Consider the following 22,817-nt stretch of genomic DNA (forward strand, 5'->3'; position numbering starts at 1 on the left):
TGCCAGATTAAAAATGACATCTGAAATTGAAGCAAGCATTCATTTGCTGATTTGAACTCAAAGATGTTGGGGGGTTTTCAAATAAATTTATATTCTCTATATTCTATACTCTTTAATTCCATTAAAAATTATTCATATTGATTTTTGCCTAAATGACTTTGCTTAAACAGTCTCCTTAGTCTAAGTTAGCAGCAAATATTCTTAAACCTGTCTAAGAAGATCCTTATTGCACCTGATTGATTTAAATAGATTTTGAAAAATGATTAAATTTCAAATTTCCCTCCAAGTTCAGCCCCCACAGAGCACAGGAGTGATCCAGTCAGTGATGCAGTTACGTTGGTTTCTTCTGCTGTATATAAGATCTGTGACTTCAGCTTACAATTAAAAACAGCTTACAACAGAAAAATCCCTGACCTTGTTCGTAGATATAGACCTTTTTCTACCTTCCAGAAAACAGGCACGGCAAAAAAATATATTAAGAATATGGATATTTAAGGAGGGGGCAGATTGGGAGAGAAGTTCACAATCAGCCATACTTGAGTCCTCACTAGTCCGCCTTGATGGCTTTATAGATAGTAAAGACCATGGAAACAATATGTTGTTTTCTTACAATTAAGTATTAGATTTCAGCTTTTCATTCCTTGTGTAAAATTAAAAATGGTAGTCTTCAGTGTGCTGAACAAGCTATCAAACTTGATGGAGTAACTGAAAAAGATACCAAACTTGGTGGACTACCTAGGAGTTTGATTCTTCAAGGTGACAGTCTTTGAGAGTCACAGGAGGTCAAAACCATTTCAAGCATCAGGAAAGACAGAAATTGCAGCAGGTAAGTCACAGAACAGCCCAGCTCCCACTCACCATGCCCGATTCCCACCCCTCACGTCCAGGGATGGATTTCCCTGGGAACTCTCCAGGCCCAACGTACCACTCGCCTTTCGTTCTGCTTCCAGTAACGCACGAATTGTTCAGAGATGGCCGATAGGTTGATTTCTGATTAATTCGCTTCTTGTTTTACTTTAAACACTGATTTGTTAATAGAGATAAGTAAAAATGAAGGCAGGCAGACAAAAGTGTGAGGAAGAGAGAACATCCCGTATCTAAAGCCATAGATTTGATAGTGTTTTGCAAGAGACGGGATCCTTAGATCCGAGTCTCTGGTGTGTTTGGCCCACCAAAATTCAGGAAGAAAAGTTGGAGAAGAGGGGCAGAAAGCAAAGTGAAGTGAGAGATTTTGTTACGTGAACGTTTGATCGCTTCACCTTTTCCCATGTTTTTTGTCTTTTTTGCAGCCTACTTAAAAAAAAGAAAGAAAATGTTAATAGGGATTACACCTTGTTCCTCCCCGCTCACGCACACCACGTTCCCGCCCCGGGCTTGCCCTGGAATCAGATCACGACGTAGTGATCTCATCCATACCGTTACCTTTCATTTCTGTACCCAACCTTGGCCGTGGATCCGCTTACGTTTCTTCCTGGCATGGCGAAGTAATTTTCTGGGGCGGGGTGAGGGGCTGTTCTGAAGTTATTTGACATATACAGGCTTGTATTGCGGAGTGAGCCTCGGAGGCACGCAGCAGTGAGTTGTTTTTAATCGGTCTGTTTTGGTGGTTGTGAGAGTGTGAAAATACCTTCGTACAAGTTCGCAAAGTAGGAGCGAAGGCAGCTGGAGCAGCGTCAAGTGTTTGGGATTTGTGTTGGTTATCGGTGGGGGGGGGCTGTGCGGGGCGGGTTTCGTTTGGAAACTGGTAATCGAGTACGGTCACAGGCAGATGGCTGCAATGTTCGGGATAACATGTGCCCCCGGTCAGTGGGAAGCGTAAAGGAGCACAAACGATCTGCCTGGGGGAGGCATCCCTCCGAAGCCATCGCTGGAGGAGGAGGGATCCGTAAGCAGCATCAGGTCGAGGTGAAGAGTTAATGGCAGAGGGGATCTGGCAGGCTTTGTGTACACAGGCGTCCTGGGGGTGCTGTGGAGGCCCTTCCAACGACGACTGGAGTGTTGGCCAGGTTTGGGTTACCTTGTAGAGTTTTCTGCTTTACAGCCCTCTCCCTCTCACGATTCTCCCAGGCAAAATCAGAACGTTTGTTCATTATATGAGCCAGAAAGGGCTATCTCGTAATAATTTATGAATTGCTTTCTTAAGGAAGGAAAAAAAAACATAGTTCTTTTTTATATAATTTAAATCAAAACTTGCAGTTGATTATAGGCTCTTAAACTAACTTGGAGTATCTTTATAAAAACCAATAAATCCTGAATTGCACTGCATTGCATGTTATAAAGTACATTTTCCAAAATACTTCTGTGAAAACTGCTGTTTTCTGAAACGTACATTGTTCAGATGGCAAATGAGCAAACTGGATGTGGTAAAAGAAGGGGGAAGGGGAGGGAAGTTTACATACAGCTTTAAGCCTGGATGGAAGTTACTCTACAATTTTTAGAAATGAAAATATCCATGTAGGGACCTAAAGGAATCCTGTGGGCTGATGGTGCAGTTTGTGTGGAGCGCGTGCACAGTGCCTTTATGGCATACGGAAGATATTTTACTGTGGCTTAAATGCTTATTATAGTTGCAGTTTTTTGATTGCTGTCTGTCGTCTCTATTGGTTTTTGATAGAGCAACTAAGCTTTTGTATTTTGGGAGCGGTGTTCACTGTGTTATATCACGCTGCCTACTATTTCCCGTGTCTGTGAAATAGCAAAGTCTTACAACTTCAGTCTGATTCCTGAACTGTTGCTTTCATATGCTGCAGAAAATATTGAATCTCCTGATTATACAAATGTCTTCTGTTGGGTAATATTGACAAATACACTGAATAACATTTTTGACATAACATTCTGTTCCCACACAGATAATTTGGATGTAATTGAATGGGTTGATCAAGAGTCTGTGCTAAAAATACGACATTTTCTCACCCACTAAGTGAAAGAAAATGCTTGCTCAAAAGGCAGTTTTGTCAAGCAGAGCCGTTGGAAAGTGGGCTGGGTTATGCCGCGACTACTGATTCTGCCTTCCACCTCTGCAGGCACGGCTCAGGTCTGGCCTGAGTTGCAGGCACGGCTGGTTTGTAACCTCGGGGTAGCTTTGTCCCTGGTGAGGGTCCGCAGCGACGACGTTGGGGGTGAGGAGAGCAGCCGCGCTGCAGCCTGGCAGCGGGGCTTGGGGAACCTCGTCTCCTGCCAGGCTCGTGGAGGCACTGGGCGGCCTGTGGGTGACTTTAGCCGGAGCAAAGCGCTCCAGCCCGTGCAGGACCCCATCCAGGGTGCCTGTCAGACTTGCAGGAGCGCTTAAATACACCGGAGCCAAAAATGTACAGAAATAGAGGGGGAAGTTTTGAAGATGTCTTTTCTTCTGTTTTTCCTTATTTTAATGGTCTCCTGGGCAAAAGACTGCATTGTTACAGTTTCAAAAGCGGTATGGTTTTGCTGCAGACTAGGCAAAAAGAAAGAAAAATAGACCTTAGAGAAAGATTGACTGTTTAGTATGCAATAAAGTAACTTTTATACTTTTCCCAATCTCCTATCAAATAAATCTCGTGCTAACAAGCAATCAAAACCGTTCCTCTGCCTGCCGCTCCGCACAAGCCGAGCCGCATTGTACCTTTCCAGCCTTTGAAACTGCCTGTGCCTATTTTTATTTGTCAGGCCGGGGCTGGGCTGGCCCCATTCCAGATGTGTCTCACAAGATTTGGTGCCGATGAGCTATTTATAGCACTGTGGTTCCATTGTCATGGCAACCGTGCTAGAGGCCAAGGCGGCTGGGAGCTATTTCTGGACTTGTGCTGTAATGTAAAACTGATTGGGAAAGTTAGTGCATCCTCTAAGCCAGACTAACTTTAGACAGGCAGAGAAAAAAAAAAAAAAAGGACAACTACAACCTCTTTAAATAGATTTTTTTCTTTCTCTCCTACCTTTTCCCCATTTCTCTTTTTGATCGCTAGCAGTTTTTGAAGGGATGGTTTGCCTTCTGCTGGATTTCTCTAAATTCATTCATGCCTCCTGGCCTCCCGGCGGATTACGCTTTTTTAATTATGCAGTTTAGGAAGCAGGGCGCGTAACCAGCCTTGGTTTTAGGGCAAGGTTTGTATTTCATGGGAACACAAAAATAAGGGGGCTTGGCTGGCTGGCTGCTGGGGTATGTTCAGGGGGTTTTGCAATAGTTGCAGTTCTTTATACCCCGTAGTTTTAATATTCTATTTTTTGTGTGTGCTTCATGTTCTCCACACCATATAAGGAACTGTAACCTTGATTACCACAAGATGATTCCAAATATATGGAGTCATACTTTTCAGCTTTCTCATTATTTGCTTCAAAATTAGACCCATGGTGCCCCTCCGCCTCCAAGTGGCTGGAATGCTGCGAGGTTCTTCTGTAATTACAGCGGGGGCCGCTCTCAAAATCACTTTTCTGGTATATGTTCGCCTTAATACTATCTATAATGAAATTCTGAGCTTTAGACTGCTTTTAAATCTTTTTGTGTGACTTGCTGCTTCGATAAGAAAAACATAATAACCAGTTGACTTGAAATTGGAAATAAAAAAAAATATTTGCAGCTTCTTGGGAAAGTTTTCTAAAGAGTTGTCTTTTGGTTTACTTCTGTTCTTATATATATATATAAGTCTTATACTGCGTTTTGAAGTTCATTTCCAATATAAATCTGGTTTTGAGTGGGGTCTTTATGTCTGAGAACTGACATGCAGAATTTCGTTACAGGAACATCGTATGTGAGGTGTTTTTACGTGCAATATAGTGCTCTCATAATTATACCAATAATATTTATTACAGTACTGGCTCTATGTGCCTGTCTCTGAAGGCTTTTTTTTTTCCCCCCTTAATTTTCTTTGTGAAGTAGTTATGAAGTAATTGCAAAGGTTTTGATGGAATTTTTTTTCTCTCCGCTTATCTAGTTTTCTTTAGGGGGAAAAAAGAGCTATGCCTTTCTCAATATTTTTCAATCGTTCAGTAATATGTTTGTGGCATGTCTTCTATGACCACCTGAACAGAAAAACTCCACTTCTGCAAATCATAGAAAATATCAGTATACCTTTAAAAACAAACAAAAAAGTGTACTAATGCCCCAATTTTAATTTTTAACTTCATTTTGATGAAAAACATGACAAGTTTGTTTCATATACTGTCCGTGTTTGCAGGATACCATAAATACTAGCAGATTGACTGTTTGCTTATTTTATTTGTATCGTTCCTGTAACTTTGCCTGCTTTTCTCCTTCTCTTGCAAAATAAACCAGCTGAAATGTAAAAGAAATCTTTACCACCAGTTTAAGGAATAGGATTTCCCCCCCCCCAATATCCTGCTTGCTCCCAAGAAGAGCAGAAACGGGCAGACTTGAGGGTCAGTCGATGTGCACATGCATGCTTGCAGCTGAAAATAACTCCTGTGCCCTGGGGTTATTGTCGGTGTATTGGCCTGCGTGGAAGCCTTGGTTTTGACACTGTAACAGACCTGGCTTTCCAGGGTTTGGAAAACTCGTCTGTATTAACATGTTTCTAAACTGTGTTAAAGTTACAGCTCGAATACCCTTTTAAAGAGAGTATTATATCTTTGTACTAATCCTGTGACTCTGGCTTCAGCATAGACAAAATAGCTAAAGAAAGAATTTATCAAATAGTTAACTGTTTAGCTTTTAGAAAGTTGTTACTGAATGACTGAAAAGGGAGTGAAGTAGAAGTAAAGCATGATCAGTTCTGAGAAATAAAAAATACACTGTTGTTTATAAACACTATTAATGTTGAGTTAAACTTCAACTTAAAACTACTTGGGGGAGCTTTGAGTTAGTTTTGTAGTCTTGATAGGGTATAGATAAATAAATAAAAATCTGCTGGGCATTTGCACAGTTTCGTCTTTAGGAAGATTAGTAAACAAATACTAATTTATTTTCGGACATAGAAACCTGAATTGTAAAGACTTTTAGAGGTGATCAGGGTAAATACAACTTTAATTCTTAGTAAAATCTTGATATTTCTTAGTAATATTCTGGTTAATTCTTAGTAATATCTTGATAAAAACACATGACTCAGAGGAAATGAAAATTCTGTTTCCAGTGACTCAAGGGACTCTGGGCAATTAACTTACTCCCTCTGTGCCTACCTTTAAAACAGGGTTAATGTGAGGTGTGCATTTCAGGATGCGATGGTAGAGGCAGGAAATGCAGCATGAATGAAGGCAGGCAGGAGTTGAGAGTATGATTTACTGTCTGTAAAATACCTGGAGGCTTTCAGAGGCAAGAAACTTCACAAATACGGAGTTCCAGTACTACAGTTGAGCGTTACAAGTTATAAACAAATGTTGTATTTAGTTGCGATTTAAATTTTGAATTCTTGATTTGCAGTGTCTTACTGACACTAAAGATGAGATCTTAATATGTGTTTTAAAAGAGACATTTTGTACACAAATTCAGGTTATGACTTGACAAAAAAAAAACTGATGGAAATAAAGCTCTTCAAATATAGGTGTGTTGTCAGTTTGAAGAGATCTTTCCAGTGTTGCTCTAGACTGAAAAAAAAAAAGCTCTTCTTCACAAAGCAAAAAAAAATTCTTGTCTGCCAACCATTTCGTCAGATCACAGAGAGTAAAATTTCAAGTTACTGTTTATTGAAAAGACTATCAGGGTATGCTCAAGGAAAGGCAGTCTGATTTCCCCCTCCCCGTTCCTCCCAAAACGGCGAAGTTGTGTTGTTTCTTGAGGTGGAAGATTTAATGTGTTATATGCCTTCTCAGTGGGGAAAAGTGAGTGCAGGCTGCAGTTCTTAGTCTGGCAGCAGCATTGTTCATTCAGGAAATTCCCCCCACATAGGGATAAACCAACTCTCTGTATTAAAGAACTCCAGAATAAATCAGTAGCTGCTATATATCTTGATCTGAAAATTGGGACATGGTTTTGACATAAGAGGCTTATTAAAAATTCGGAAAGAATTGGGGATATGTGTATGACTTAATTACTTTGACCTGCAGGAGCTAAGGAAAGCTTCTGTGTATCTTTCTGTATGAAGTCTGCCTCCTAAGTGCACCCCTTAAGATTAAAGACATCTGTTTAAAACATTCCACGTGTGTGTTTCCTTCCCTGAAGCTGAAGAAAGGGACCCAAAAATAAAATGCATTTTTTATTTCAGGTTGGTTTAAATTTTTATTAATACCTTTCATTTTAATACCTCAGGGACATATCTGCTGCTGTCCTAGAGATGCTTCTTCTCCAGTGTTGCTGACTACAAATGACCTAAAGTTGTCTTTTTTTTGTTTTTTTTTTTTGTTTGGTAACGTGTCATGGCAGTATCGATTTTTTATAACAAAGGCAAAAGTGACAGTATTTTGCAGAGCAATAACTGATCCTGTTATTTAGTCATGTCCAGAATCTGGCCCTAAGTGAGAATTGGCAGCAACGCTGAATGAATGATTTGCTTTCTGGAAAACAGCTTTCCCATATAATCTCTGGGAAAATTTTGCAGAAGAAAAAAACTGACTTTGTAACTTGGTGCAAGACTTGCTCGCAGTATAAAATTGGGTTTCATGGTTTGACAGTTTTATTTGAATTATTTCACCAAGGTCACTTTTCTTTCTCCCTGTGAAATTCATTGCTGACATAGTAAATGGGCATATCTCCAGTAGACTTAGAACAATCTATAACAGCAGTGAATTCAGCACACAAAGTAGTACTGAAGTGGCCTCACTTATGTTTTGGGTAGAGCATAACAAGAACTAAAAATAGAAATTAATGATGGTGAATTTGTTTTTATTTTGAATTAGGCTTTGTTCTCATCTGACTTCATTGTCAGTTTAATTTACTGGATAAATTATTTGGTCTTGACTAACATTGACTTAGAAGTCTCTGGACATAGTGTATTGATCTTTTCTGAACTCTCATGCTCCCACTGTTGCTCCTTATTTTAGAAGTATCGGACTAGATCGAATTTCTGCTACTCTTTCCTCCTTACAGACACATTTATTTTTCAGTTGACCGACTGAAAGAATAATCCCCTTTCTTTATGTTTGAGCAAAAAAGCAAACTGGTTTTTAATGTCTTTAGCCCTTTCTAAAGTTGCTAGAGCAGACTTTTATGAAAAGGCACATGCACAGGAGGAAATCTTCATTTAACGTATTGCTTTGCTCCATTTTCCATAAAATGCCACTGGAAGCAGGGTGAGTTTTCTGGTAACTATCACACAGCGAAAGACTTCCTTCTTGAATGAGCATTGTTACGATATGAGATGTTACTGAATGTTGGAACTTGTTTTGGGGGGAAGAAGAAATGTTTATTCCATTTGAACTTGTTTTACCTGGCATGAACGTTGCTATTGGAATTCATCTCAAGTACAGTACTGCTGCTCCTATGTGGCTGATGTTTTTCAAGGAAATCATAGGCCTAAAAATAGTCTGCATAAACAACAGTAAGAGGTTTGTACTTTCAGTTCCAGGTTTTAGCAATATCTTGTTGTTATTTTCTAATTGTCAGTTTCCAAAATCCACTAAGCTGATTAGCAGGGTATTTAAAAACAAAACAAAACAAACAAAAAAAAAACCAAAATGAAAAACCCACCTCTTGTGGAACCTTGCATAAAATGTTACGCTTAGATAAATTCAGTACAGAAAGGCTGGGTCATTGTAGTAATCACCTTTATATCCTTATGAACATGTTATGTCCTGAACATTCCTCAAGCATCCTCCAACTTGTGAAATAGCCACATGACTCTGAAACTGTGGTCTTAGGGGAGAATATAATGTGGAAACACTCGCACTAGTTGGAATTCATGGTTGTTGTACGTATTTAACATCCTCTGCGTACTGAACAAAAAGCTTTACTCCTTTCCCTTTGGATCAAAAAAAGAAAAATAAAATTACTTAACAGCCTGGAAGAGACAAGGAAAAAATCCAGCTTGCAAATTGCAGAACACAATTTGTCATCAATTTTATCCTTGTATATCTGTCTCCACGTCACTTTTTGTGATGGAAATTGATCTTTACGCTTTGTCTTGTGTTTTTAGTAGCATGTTTACTAAGATACATTTTAATGTGTTTAAAATCCTGTAATTCAGACTAAACAAAAACTACTTTTCATTTGTCTCTGAAACAAGACGGTCATCTAGTTCCTGGTGAAAAGGGCTGAAGCCGCTGTTAAAACATAGGTTTTTTTTCTCCTTCCCCTGCTCTTCATTAGGTGTTTTAGAAAGTCAGTTGGGAAGCAGGGGCCGAAACTGAGGGCTAAGACCCTTTCTGATTGTAATGGGGGTTTGGTTTCTGATTTGTGAGTCTGGGGCATGGCTTCCTTTCCCCCCCGCCTTTAAATTGTTGCCTGCAACCGTAGTTAATGCACTTCCAGCATACCTACCTATGTTTAGGGATCGGAAGGGAAAACTCACCTTTTCTTTGCAATTTCTGCTTCATAAAGAAAAGAATTTGTGCAAAGGAATTTAAAAGGAAACTTAAAGTATATTGGTTTTAAGACTGTGATTAATCATTAATGTTACGGATAAAGTTAACTGCAGAAGCATTGCTAGATCTCCGAATAATACTGAAATGGGAGGTGTCTGAGCACGGTGTAGCCCTGCTGCATACTTGGTGTTGGACAATGAGATTGGGGTGCGAATAGCATAAAACCTGCGTCCTGAAGCTGCTGGTTTGCTACGTCTTCGAGTCTCATAGTAACACCACAACAAAACAGAGTTAACAAATTGGTTCCTTGAGATTTTTGCTCTTTGAGTTGAAGTGAAAGATAATTAGGAGGTTACAGTTAATTGGTAAAAAGATTTTAAAAGACTCCAGGATATCCTCTTTTAGGTAATGCCTAATGAGTTTGAATAAAATACATCTTTTTATACCCATTTGGCCTACTACTGCTACTTCTCCAGAAAGTAAACGGAAAAACTACTACGACAATTGACAGAAGGATCAGTATTCCCTCTCACTTAACTGAACTTGTGATGAAATTGGTTGAGGGATTTCGTTTATTAAAAGAATTATAGTGACGATAAATTTTTAAAAAATACTCATTTTACTTTCAGGAAAGTTACATGTAGGCAATTTATTTGAGTCATTGCTTTACTGTTAGCAGTAGCAGATTATATTGTACAATTTATATGGACAAATTACCTAAATTAAACTACTTGTATGTTTGTTAGCAGAGGGAGCAGAGTGGGAGGGGGTTGGAATGAGATTACCAGACCTGATTAATAAAACTGTGGATTTGGCCCTCTGCTGGGTGGTGCTAGGAAATGCATGTTTTAAATACTAGCGTGTGTATGTTGAGCAATTTAAGTGTATTCAGCATTTTGTGAATCTGAGTGCATTAAAATATAACAAATCTTATCTGGGAACCTGTCATTTACTAAAGCATTAGATAGTTTGTCTAATTTGAGAATGAAAAGTTACTCTTTTTCTTTCCACTCCCCAGTTTTCTAGACAAGATTGACATAGTCAAACAAAATGAATATACACCGTCTGACCAGGTAAGGAAAGTTTCGTTAAGAAATTACACAATTTATCTACTCCTTCCGTCTTTGAGGAAGACTATCTCATTAATTTTCTAATTGCCATTTGTGGCACTAAGACAGATATTACCATGTACTGTACATATTTAGTATTCCAGTAAAAATTACTTTGTTATTTGGATTGAGATTATGTTTATATATGTAAATGTACTGTGAAATGAAGATCTGCCTAGATTCCAGACTTACATCATGCTTCTGTGACACTTAAAATTCAAATAACCATTTGAATGAGTAATTTATAATGTTTTGCGCCCCTTGCTGAATAACCATCGTGCACTTTCTTTGATGCAAAGTTGGTTGGTATCTTCTCAGCCCCGCTGGCTCCCACTGTAAACCAGATTTTGTAAAAATAACCATGTTAGAAGATTCTGGGTTTTTATCAGAATAGGAATTGTAGTTTTCATTTTGTTACAGATAATCTGAGGATCTTTTTAGGACCAAATCCCTAATCCAAAATATTCCTAACTTTCTGCCCATAAATAATGCAATTAAAGTTGTTCAAGAATAAGTTAATCACTCATCCTTTTAAAAATCTAAGTTTTTTTATAAATGAGGCTTTCTTATTACTGAAATAATTCTATTTTCAAGAAACAAAGTATTAAAAATATGGGTTATTATATTTGAAATTTGGAGCAACTAATCTTCAGACATGAAATTTAAAACAAGTATCGGTTTTATATTGGAGGCTAACGGTGTCAGGAGTTTAACTTGTATTTACTTATACTTAGTATATAGTACTAAGTATAGTACTTACAATTTACCTCTAGTAATTACTTAAGTAAAGTGAGTATTTAAGTAGTTACTTAAGTGAAATAATTACATACTTTTACTTCTGTAAGTAACTGTAAGCACAAGTACTTATGGTGCTTGTTTTGGGACCATTGACTGCATTGAAACTTCCCACAAGTATACTGTAAAACAGACCCATTTGGATTATCCTCTGCGATGTTACATGTTTCTCCTAAAAGAACTCTTGAGCGTAATTATCAAATCACTTCCTTTCTTCCCCCCCCCCCCCCCTTGAGGTGGGTGAGTGCTTTTTTTTTTTTTTAAAAAAACATCATACTTGTATTGATTTCTAGAGATGCAGAGCTCCCGAGAGTCCAGTTTTCCAAATTTGCTTCTATTTATTGGGGTGTTTGAATTTTTAAACTGTTTCAAACACAAGTTAGAACAATGTTTAAATATATACACATTTCAATATGAGTATTAAAATAGCCAGACAACAATAATTTACTATCAGAAAACTGATGTTAAAATGTAGCCATTTTGTTTAATGATTTATCAGTGTTGTCTAACCTTTGGATTTTGTGTGGTTTTGACTTTGACTAACCAGTTTGGTACCTATGTAGTAAGAACAGAGCTTTTATTGTGCGTATAATTTTTTTTTACAGTCTGTTCCACTTACCATGATCTTGTCTGCTGCAAATATTAAAATTTATCTGCTACTTAGACCCATTATGAAGAACACCAAAACTTTCAGTCCTAAATTATAAAACTTCTAGTTGAATTCAAAGTGGTATTTTGTAGTTAGTTATGTTTGGACTGCGTATTCAGTCTGCAGCCTATGCAAATGAGGTTCTTCTAGATCAATTACCCACTAGGCACTGTATATGGCCGGCAGTGCTTTGCAATACACAGTAAATAAAAGCCAATACAGTTTGTTTTTAATAGGATTTTGTAGCACTTACAACAATTCCAATTGTTCGTAGCTCACAACTTCTGATTGTTGTTTTTGTCTCTACAGGAAATTTCAAATTTTATCTTTGAAAAGCCCAATTCTTATAAGATTTAACCAGTTGAGCTCTCAGTTCTTTGAAAGAAAAAATGGAAAATTCTGACACCTAGACACTTCTTTTAATAGCCAAGCACTGAACAGTTGGGGAAGAGATCTATCTTCTGGGGTTGGGAATTATTTGGTGGTAGTTTAAAGATCCTGTTGTGTGCCACAATTCCACTGAAATCTGTGAATGCATGTTCTAATCCCTAGGGATGGGTCTGCACTGTTCTGAACTCTTGCGTTTGCTTTAAGTGGCCTGTAAATGTTTCCTCCTGTTCCAGGATTGGTCCTTACAACCTGCTTGTGAAAATATACGTACTTTAAAAGTTGAGCACACCCATATGTGTGCACACCTATTCAAGATCAAAACCTTAAATGCAGCTTCATAATGCTCTGTTCCCTGTTTTTGCAGTACAGAATACACTGTCAGCACTGGGTAAAAGGTTTTTATTTCTGTTGCTGGATATATGAAGAATTACAAAGTGTCTGTGTTGAATCAATTACTTTTCCTTTACGCTCTAGGATCTTCTCAGATGCAGAGTTTTGACATCAGGAATTTTTGAAACCAAGTTTCAGGTGGATAAAGTAAATTTTCAGTAAGTATCCTTCCCCCGCCCTGCCCCCCCAATGCAGACAAACACCAGGGTAAATTGGAGGACAATATACTATGTAGTCATTGAGACTACTGTATTTCTCAAGTTGTTGTTTAATAGAAAGCAAGTATTTTATGACTTTTTAATTTCGGAGTCTGGCTTTAAAAAGAAATGCAAATTGGTGTGCAATTTTCTGCTTTTATTTTAAATCACAAAGAACAAAATGTTTTAAATCTATTTTTACTAACACTTTTTCTGAGTATTTGATTCATTGCTAGTTTATATAGTGAAATATTTGACCAAAAACTTTGTACATATCTAAGTAACAGAAAATGCATGTTCTCTTTACTGTCCCAGTTTAGAAAGATTGCTTGACCCAAACAAAAACTGCTGAGTTTTGGTCTGGTCTTGTTGACTTTAGATCTGTGATACTTGTTTCAGCAATTGACTTGTTGTAGGACCTTTTTTAATGTCTTGGCTTGTAAGGGTGAAAATGAATCTGCAATGTACATACGCCAGAATTTCTTACCTTCAAGTGTTGTAGGTGTTAGTGAAAGTAAACATATTTTGTGATGAAAGCTCTGCGTGCATATGTTGGTGGACTGTTACCTGTTCAGGTTCTCATAATCCTCAATTCCTTTTAGCTTCTATGACACAAGTCCTAGAATTTCTTGCATTTTCTGTTTGCATTTGGGGAAAAAAAACCCCAAACACAAAATGTATTCTGACTCGATTTATGTTTTTTTCTTAGTATGTTTGATGTTGGAGGGCAACGAGATGAACGCCGAAAATGGATCCAGTGTTTTAATGGTATGATTAGAATTTGTTTGTTTTATAAAGTAGTTCTCTGCAAAATTTTAATGCCCAATCTTAATTTTCTCACTGTGTGAAAGCCATCTTCTTTTCCATGTAGCTTGATAAGGAATTATCTGAACAGTCATACAGGATGGAATTTCTCTTGACATGTAAACTTCTGTAACTGCGTAGAATATCTTTAGGGAGAATGTAGGTGGAAAGCAGTTAAAGTTTGATAACTCAGCATAGCTTGTCCATTTCCTTCAACTTTCCTCTCTTCATTTAATTAGGTTTTTTTGGTGGCGGGTTTGTGCATTATTTGCCAGCTATGTGAAGGTTTACATATGTTTGTGCCTATACAAAATATACAATTACAGGATAATTAATATATGCATAAAATCAGAATATCATATTTTTGCATATAATTGCAGTCACATTGCTATGTCATGGGTCCTTCTTTCTGAATCAGCACCAACCCATTAATGCAGTATGAGATTGTAGGGAACGTCTGTCCTGTTAGACATGGTGTTGCATACAGTATGTAATATACTATAGCATTATATAGTGTAGCCCCAAAATGCCCTTGTCAAAAAAGTTTATGATGTAGTTTATAGATCTGCACTTTTCTGGGGAGCCATGCATACTAATATAATTTCTTGAAAATCAGCCCTAAGGGGAAGGCCCTTACTGAAAACGTACAAACAAATGCCCTCATTTAAGTAACCTACATATAAGCTGGTTTCCTTAGAATGCTAACATAGCACCAGGCTAGATACGGGTAAGACCTGAAACATGTCCAGGCGTTTTGTAAGATCTGGTGTTTTAACACTGATATCCCCAATCAGTTTAGTTCAGGTGATTATGTTCTTTACTCCCATACAATTTAAATCAGGTAGTTTTGTGCGTATCCTGAAGTGCCGCATGTACCTTCACTACAGCTGTTTATTTTACTCTGTATCTCTGTTTAGATGTGCAACCTTTCTGCACACAAGTTTTCTTACAGCTAGAGTTGGTGAAAATATTTTTGTCTTTTTTTTTGTTGTTTGGACAAAATATTTATGAAGCTATGCAAAAGTCTCTTTTTGTAGAAAATTATAATGAGATCCTACAGAATAGATAAAGTAGAATGCAACTTAGAATTCATTGTATTTTGCTGCGGTTACTGTTACAGAGTATCGCCTGAACACTTAGATATGTGTGGACCTACTATGCAATATTTTCTTCTGTGCTATTAATAACAGATTTGTTTGGGTTTTACCTCTGCTCCTTCCCCTTCCTGTTACCTCATGATCTGACTCATCTCTTCTGCTGTTGATGTCTGGGGTAGATGAGCCTGGAAGTCAGTGTGAGGGGTCTGTAGCAGCACAGCCGCACAGAAACGCAGAGATCTGGGTTCTGTGATCCTGGGAATATCTCCCAGGAAAGAGAGAGAGGCCTCTAAGCAGTGTAGTACGCTATAGGAGGACTAGAGCTATTGACCATGAATTTACAGGAATGTACTATTTTTATTACTACTATTCACACAGCTCAAAAGTGCCATTTGTCCCTGAGGTTTTCCCCCAAGGGCCTGTCCTTTCTTGATGGCTCAGAGTTGCTTTCTAAATTTCTTCACACCTTTTAAATCTTCTTTAAGTTCTCCGCTTAGCGTTCTTCAGTTTCTCTCTCTTGCTTCTGTTCCTTTCTTTGCTACATTTTCTGTCATTCTGTCAGCTTCTGTTCTGTGGCCTGCCTTTCCTATCTTTAATGGTTTCTTCACTTCCTTTTTTTATTTCTGGTACTTAGAAAGCTGTCAGAAATAGCATTCCAGCCCGTTCTCTTCATGAAGCTGAAAAAGTCTGGCAGCTTTTTATTGAACTTTGGGATTCCTGGATATTTCTTCTGAAGTTTGGTATTAACTAATGGGTATTTCTTGATTTAGATGTGACTGCTATCATATTTGTGGTGGCGAGCAGTAGCTACAACATGGTTATACGAGAGGACAATCAGACCAATCGGCTTCAAGAAGCACTAAACCTCTTCAAGAGTATCTGGAACAACAGGTCTGTGAATTGAAGTTTCATTGTTCATATCACATAAATTAGTAATCCTGTCTTATACTACAGTCAAGACTTGTGTACTGGGCCTGGCTAAGATAGAGTTAATTTTCTTCATAGCAGCTCATATGATGCCGTGTTTTAGATTTTGACCGAAACAACACTGATAACACACTAATGTTGTAGCTGTTGCTGAACAGTGTTTACAGAGCATCAAGGCCTTCTCTGTTTCTCACTCTGCCCCCCGCAGCGAATAGATTGGGGGTGCACAGTAGGTTGGGAGGGGACACGAGCGGGCAGATGACCCAAACTAACCAAAGAGGTATTCTGTACCATATAACATGCTCAGCAATAAAAGGGAAAAGAGGGGGGTTTAGGAGGGTTAGCCATCTTGCTGGGTGTTGTTCTACCCACCCAAGGTGGTGAGTCATTGCCTTTGCATCACTTGTTTTGTTTTGTTTTGTTTTCTTCCCTCTTCCACTTATCCTTCACTTATTAAACAAATTTTTTTTTTTTTTTTACCTTGACCTCCAGATTTTCTTGCTTTTATTCTTCCTTTCCCCTTCCCCCATCCCACTGAGGGGGAACGCGAGTGAGCAGCTTGTGCTTTGCTGCTCACCAGGGTTAGCCCACACCAGCAGCCTAGCCTGTGTTACTTGCTTCTCTCCGCGCAGTCCAAGCTAGTCTTTGATCACAGCTGCCTACCTGTTACGTTGATGTCTAACACACTCATCTAACTGAAGAAAACTCTGGAGACTTACAAATTGGTAGTTGCCATATTGAGGCTGAAGTAATTAAAGCAGTGATAGAGTAGCACACTAAAAAGTGGATATGCTCACCGATTTGATGTATTTGGATTAGCAGTAGAAGTTAGAAGTTAGAAGCACACAAACCAAACTCGGGTGTGTACACCCGGAATTACACCATTGGATTCAGGTATAAAAGGAACCTTTCAAGAGTATTATAGCGTGTCATATGTCTGTTGTCTCCAGAACTGGATTAAGTTTCTTTTTGCTGTATGATCCTAGCTGTGCCTTCTCAGAGTGTTTGGTTTCAATTTTCCACAGGTGGCTACGGACCATTTCAGTAATTCTTTTCCTGAATAAACAAGATTTGCTAGCAGAGAAAGTTTTGGCAGGGAAATCTAAAATTGAAGACTACTTTCCAGAATTTGCTCGCTACACTACACCAGATGATGGTAAGATTTTTAAGTTTTATTAGCAATTTATCGTTTCCATGTTAGTCACATTTATAATGTTTTTGGTAATTGCAGCTAAGACTCGAAAACTCTTAAGTAGATATAATCTTCATTGTCTTTCAGCCAAACTGCAATGTCAAATTTTAGGTATTATAATGAGAGAATCCTGTCCGTTGTACATTTAATATATTAATAATTTCATCATGCCAAAATCCTGTTACTTTGCTGGTGTAGACCACAGTACAGCATGTCACAAATATGTCCTCTGGACTAGTCATACCTGTGGTCATTTCTCTAACCTGCCAAATGCCTGGTACTATGGCCACTGTAATATTCCTTTGTTCTCCTGAAATCTTGCTGTTTTAAATAATATGTTATGGTTTGTCTTATCTCATAGTCAGTTTTGCAAAGTATGTTTCTATCACGTGTGAGCAGAAAACAGAACAAGTTATGATTTTTAGGCGCTATCACCAAAACCCATCCGTTTTAATGAGATACTTATTTTATTATTAATCAGCAACACCAGAGCCTGGTGAGGATCCCAGAGTTACAAGGGCCAAGTATTTTATTAGAGATGAGTTTCTTGTAAGTATTTCCTTTCTTTCAGTATTTCTTAACGTGATTCTTCTCTTATGCACCTTATACTATTGCAAAATGCTGTCACTTTTTGTGTTGTTTATATTTAACATCCACACTGCATAAAACACTGTTATGTTTAAGAGCTTTATTGCTGTTTGTTAGCTGCTCTTTGGATATTTGTTTGTTGACACAGTGCATAATTAAATAGCAAAAGAATTGGTGAGAATTCAGAAACCTCAAATAGAATGATGAGTGAAGTCCTGCTGTTATTAATGGGGCCAGATTTTTATTCCATGCATTGTTTCTAAAGATAAAGACTAATCAAAAGATGCATAATCTGTAAAATATTAATGTTCTTTTCATATTATCTTTCCCATTACTGGTCAGCTGAAGCTATAATAGATATAGATTTTTTTAAATATTATTACAGTTACTTGTAATGCTGAGCATGGCAATCAAATTGTGGACTCATTTTAAGATGGAGCAAAATAAAATTTTGAGGGAGGCTTTCTGTAAGTGTAAAGCAGGGATAAAAGCCTCGTACAAGGAGGCAAAATCCCACTTTCTTCATGGACAAATTGACTAGGAGTTGAGTGGCTAAATTCTGCAAAGTTTCAGGTAAATAACAGCACTTTCTTGAGTTCTCGTTCAACTCTGAAATTCCCCAGTATGCAGTGACCTTCCCACCGTGTAATTCTGATCATTTTAAATTTCATGTTTTAGGTGAGAGAGTGAAAAATTGTGGGCATTTTGCCACTTTAGTTATACCCTTTGAAAACACAACTCGCACATACCTATCTTAACCTTCATTCTTCTGAGTTTTGAGAACGTGGGGTTTTTTCCCCAATCAGTTCTATTTTAACCCAGTATCTCTCTTACTTTTAACAGAGAATCAGCACAGCAAGTGGAGATGGAAGGCACTATTGCTATCCTCACTTCACATGTGCAGTGGATACAGAGAACATCCGGAGGGTTTTCAATGACTGTCGGGACATTATTCAGCGCATGCACCTTCGCCAATACGAGTTGTTGTGATGGAGAGCACTTTTTTCTGTGTTTTGGACTCCTTATTCCTTATTAAAAAAAGAAAAAAAACACCCTTGCCCACATAGGGTGGAAGAGAACTGTTTGAATCTCCCATTGATTTGCACCCCTCAACTTTTTCTCCTTGCTGGACAATAGCAGCACTTCTAAGCTTGCTTCTGTACCCCTCGGACAGTTTGAGATGGCCCCTAACACTTAAAAGGCCATTTCCATGAGGATTCCCTAACACTGTTATTAACAAAAAAGAAAAAAAAAAAAAGAAATAAAAACGAATTAATTAAAAGCCCTGAATGTGGAGCACCTGAAAGAATTGGGGATAAAAAATTAAAACGTAAAACAAAAATTGGGGAGAGAAAACTTTAGGTAATTTAGCACTGTTGTGGGCATAATCATATAACCCGTGATCTCCACTTTGTATCATTCACTGCATCAGACTAAAGAAGGTGCCAAGTCACAGACCAAGTTTGAAGACAGACACTTGAGTTTGGTTCTCTGACTGTAATGTGGCTTTGAACGGAAATACTGACAATTCTACAACAGACCTAGACAGTGCAAAAACCAACTGCTACCTTTCAGAAGGGTATTTTTAAAACCAGTCTTGGTGGTCTAAAGACAACCATGGACATTTATGAATTGAACTGCGTATGGCCTGTGATTGCAGAAAGAGTTAACCACACACTGTTTTCAGTTTGTCCACTGATGATCCCGTCTGCTATAAAAATCATTATCTGGACTGTAGTCCTCACAGTCTTTCCCTTCTTTTTCTTCTTCCCTCCCCTCATTTTTTATTTTACTGCTGGATTATTATTCTTGTACAGACTGTAAAATGTATTATTTTGTACAACTTTATTGAAAAAAAATAACTTGTAGAAGATCTTTGTGCCTTGATTATGGCTGTACCTGTACAATGAGCTAAGATGTAAGTATGTTTGATTGCGCTGTACAGCTTTGTCAACCCTATCTGCAGCATTAGCTCAAGGTAGGGAAAATTTATCTGTAGTTTAGTTTTTCTGGTTTATAAAAGAAGGAAAAATACTGTTTAGTAAAAAAAAAAAAAAGAAAAAAAGAAAAAAAAAGAAAAAAGTACAAATTGTGCAAACTTAACCACTTTAAAAGTGAGGTCTTCAACAAGTGACCAGATGTTGCAGCATCATGCTTTTTAATTTTTAGCTTTAATTCATTTAAATCTCTATCCAAATGCAAAACATGGCTTGTTTCTACATAAACCAAATTTTGCTACAAATTATAAATGTTAGTCTTTGGTCATTCATAGTCCTTTTTGCTGAAGACAAAACCAGAACAATAACAGACACATAGGGCATCATGCAGGTCTGGTGACCATCTCTAGACTGGGCCAAATACCCCACCAACCTCCACTTACGCTGCGTGGGCATACTACTACCAGAATGACAAGGTGTGCACTGCCCTTGGATTTGGCCACTGAATTCCAGTTTCAAATGACATTTTTATTTCTCTTTTAATAAAGAGATACTTTAGAACCTTTTTGTTTTATATTAACTATATAAGTAGCTTAAAGTGAAGATGTGTGGATTTTTCTTAAACTTGAATAATTTATGCAAATTATATGCTTAGAACAACATGTGGTACAGTAAAAAGAAAAAGAGCAAAAATCACTGTAGCAATAAGAGAGCATGTAATTTTAGTAACTACTACACTGCTTTATATTTTATACCTAGGTGTTTTATGTCTCTGTGAGTGTGTTACTTTTTCATGTGTCTAAACCTACGTGTACAATTTGTACAGTCAGAAATTACAGCTGTAATAACACATCTAGAACAGTGTTAGCCTATATTACTCAACACCCCTGTTCCTCCTTCATTTACACCCCTAAACTGATCTGGATCTTACTGCAGTGACTTTAAAAGGAAAACAAAAGAAACAAAACAAAAAACAAACACCAAAATACTTGCCTCTTTGCCTTTCACACTAGCTTCCCTCCACCCAAGAGACTGTGTTAACTTTCTTTTTTGGGAAGAGGTCCGGTTTAAATTAAAATTAGGGTGTGGTCCGTGATGTCTGTGCAGCTAGATTTGCTTCAGGTATCGGATGCCTTTTTAATATTAAGAACTGCAACTGTTCAGAATTGTGAGTTTTCATTGCTTTTGTGGCTAAACTTTTAAATGAAAATTAATCGCCTAGTCCATTTTCACGTAAAGAGCAGTGACTTGATGGAGTTACTGTCCCCTCTCTCTTAATTCAAAATTACTAGTGATCTTCCAGTAGACACTAAATCGTCTAAAAATTTTAGCTGCGGTTGCTACTCATCTTTTTAAAATGATCTTTCCTGTTCACAGGTTTAGAAAGTTGCCACCTGAACTTTGTGAACTATAGGAGAACATGGCCAAAAATAGCCCCCTACAATTTCGGAATGTATCCAGTGCCTGTAGGTTAAGGGCTGGTGTTTCCACTAGGTAAAAACGGGAAACAAATAGTGGAAAGGAAGTACATTGTGAGCCTTAATTTCAGTTACAGGAGCCAAAATCTTCAATTTAGTGCCAACCCTGATCTTTTTAAGCCTAGGAGGAGTTGGTGTAACCACCAAATTTATAAATGGGGAAAACCTGTAGTGGTGTGAGGAATGTAATCTCTCATTTGAGAGAAACAAAGCACCTCCATTAAAAAATTTTTTTAAAAAAATGCTTCTTCCTTTGATAGTGAGAAGGATACATAATAACAATGAGCTATATAAGACAGCAAAAGTTTAAGAAACCTAAAGCTTTATATGAACAGAAATATTTAGGGGATGCTTTTTTTTTTCTTAAGTGAGGAAAAAGGCAATTGTTTTGAATATGGTTGAGTTGCACAAGTATGGAGTGTGTGTGTGTCTTAATGTCTCAGTATTGCCTTTGTTAGTCTCTTTATTAGTCCATGCAGTTTGGTGGCCTGGTAAATGCAAGTCTTATTTTTAACAGCTTTCTTTTTTTTTTTTTTTTTAAATACAAAACCATAAAGCTTTAATGCTTGCTATTTAATAAGTAACTGTGTTTTCTTCTGTCTCTAATTTAGTGGCCATAATTTGCAGTTAATTGAACCATTCCAACCTAATGCTTACCCATATTTCCTAGTTTTGTTTTATTTATTTATTTGAACTTCTTGTTTTCATGATTGAGGACTTCGATTTCTGTCTCATTCATCTGTTTGGAAACTTCTGACCCTACAGCCAAAACTTAACTCATTCTACTCAGTATTCATCATGATGCTGAAGTGTAAGATACCTGCAAATGTAAACACTACCACTTTTATTAATAAAAGCAAATACAGTGTTTTAGGGCACATTTGCATCACTATAGTTGAGGTTGTGTCAGTATTTCCATTATAAACCCATAGAGGGTCTATATCTTGGCACTAAATTGCCCTAAGCTAATCTTTGCCATACAAGGCTTCTGCTCAAGCATGATTTGATGGGTTGGTTTTTAAACAGTTTCCAACACAAACTCTTGTTTCTGTTTTAAGTTATACAACTGTTTTGTTGGATGGGGGTTGGTTTAAAAAAACACAACAAAAACAACAAACCAACCTGGTTCAAGATTGTTTTTGGCACTTCTGTAACTCAGAGAATGGTTTTGATTTTAAAACATAACCTTTGGCAAGCCAGTAACCTACAATATGGTCTGATCACTTTGGGTATTTTGTAAAAATAATAATAAATTGTAGAGATGTTGTGGTTTCAAAATCAGCTACTGTGCATTTGCAGTAACTTATTTCAACCCAAGAACTTTCAGTAATTTGTACATCAGTACACACACTCAGCAGCCAGTGTGATGCAGCAGAATAGTGATAACTCCTGAAGGGTTTTTTTTAATGATGTGGAGAAGTAAATCTACTACAGCCTAAAAAAAGATTCAGCTGCTTCTGAAAGCATCAGAAACTGCTCTCTTAGAGGCTGAAACTGGAGCCCTGTAAGTTGTTACGAGCAGACTTTGATGCAAAAGCATATGAAGGCATGCTGGATCAGTTGTCATAGACAGGAGCCCTGAGGGCTTATCTTCATTTATCTAAAAACTATTTTGAATCATGGCATCGAGGATAGGATTTAACTTGGAGTATGTCATTAACTCCAGAGGAACTGAAGCTAATTCTGTTCCAGTGTGTTGCACATAATTGATACCTGCAGGATAATTTTCTTTTACCAGTAAATCTATGCACAGAAATATTAATGTTCATCACTTTAGAATCTGAGCACCTTGTAATTAGTCGTGGCACAATATTCCTGTAAATGATGTAGGATGTTTTGTATTTTATCCTATTTTCCAATGTCGAAAGTTATGTACCAGGAAA

General features: G+C 37.6%; 1 protein-coding gene across 10 annotated transcripts in view; it reads left to right on the top strand.

The window, feature by feature from the left end:
- GNAS (GNAS complex locus) overlaps positions 1–21,469 on the top strand; it is a 102,108-nt gene extending 80,639 nt beyond the window's left edge. For 8 of the 10 annotated variants that reach the window (XM_075166613.1, XM_075166614.1, XM_075166615.1 and 5 more), the window contains 7 exons: positions 10,400–10,454; positions 12,799–12,872; positions 13,621–13,679; positions 15,583–15,703; positions 16,765–16,895; positions 17,413–17,480; positions 18,363–21,469. In XM_075166613.1, coding sequence (XP_075022714.1) covers positions 10,400–10,454; positions 12,799–12,872; positions 13,621–13,679; positions 15,583–15,703; positions 16,765–16,895; positions 17,413–17,480; positions 18,363–18,509 — 655 coding nt within the window. In that variant the 3' untranslated portion in view covers positions 18,510–21,469. The remainder of the gene's footprint in view (positions 1–10,399; positions 10,455–12,798; positions 12,873–13,620; positions 13,680–15,582; positions 15,704–16,764; positions 16,896–17,412; positions 17,481–18,362) is intronic. The other 2 variants (XM_075166616.1, XM_075166619.1) reach the window with 1 other exon arrangement.
- The last annotated feature ends 1,348 nt before the right edge of the window (positions 21,470–22,817 follow it).

This window comes from Calonectris borealis, chromosome 17 (genome assembly GCF_964195595.1).
Source record: "Calonectris borealis chromosome 17, bCalBor7.hap1.2, whole genome shotgun sequence".
Lineage (NCBI taxonomy): Eukaryota > Metazoa > Chordata > Aves > Procellariiformes > Procellariidae > Calonectris > Calonectris borealis.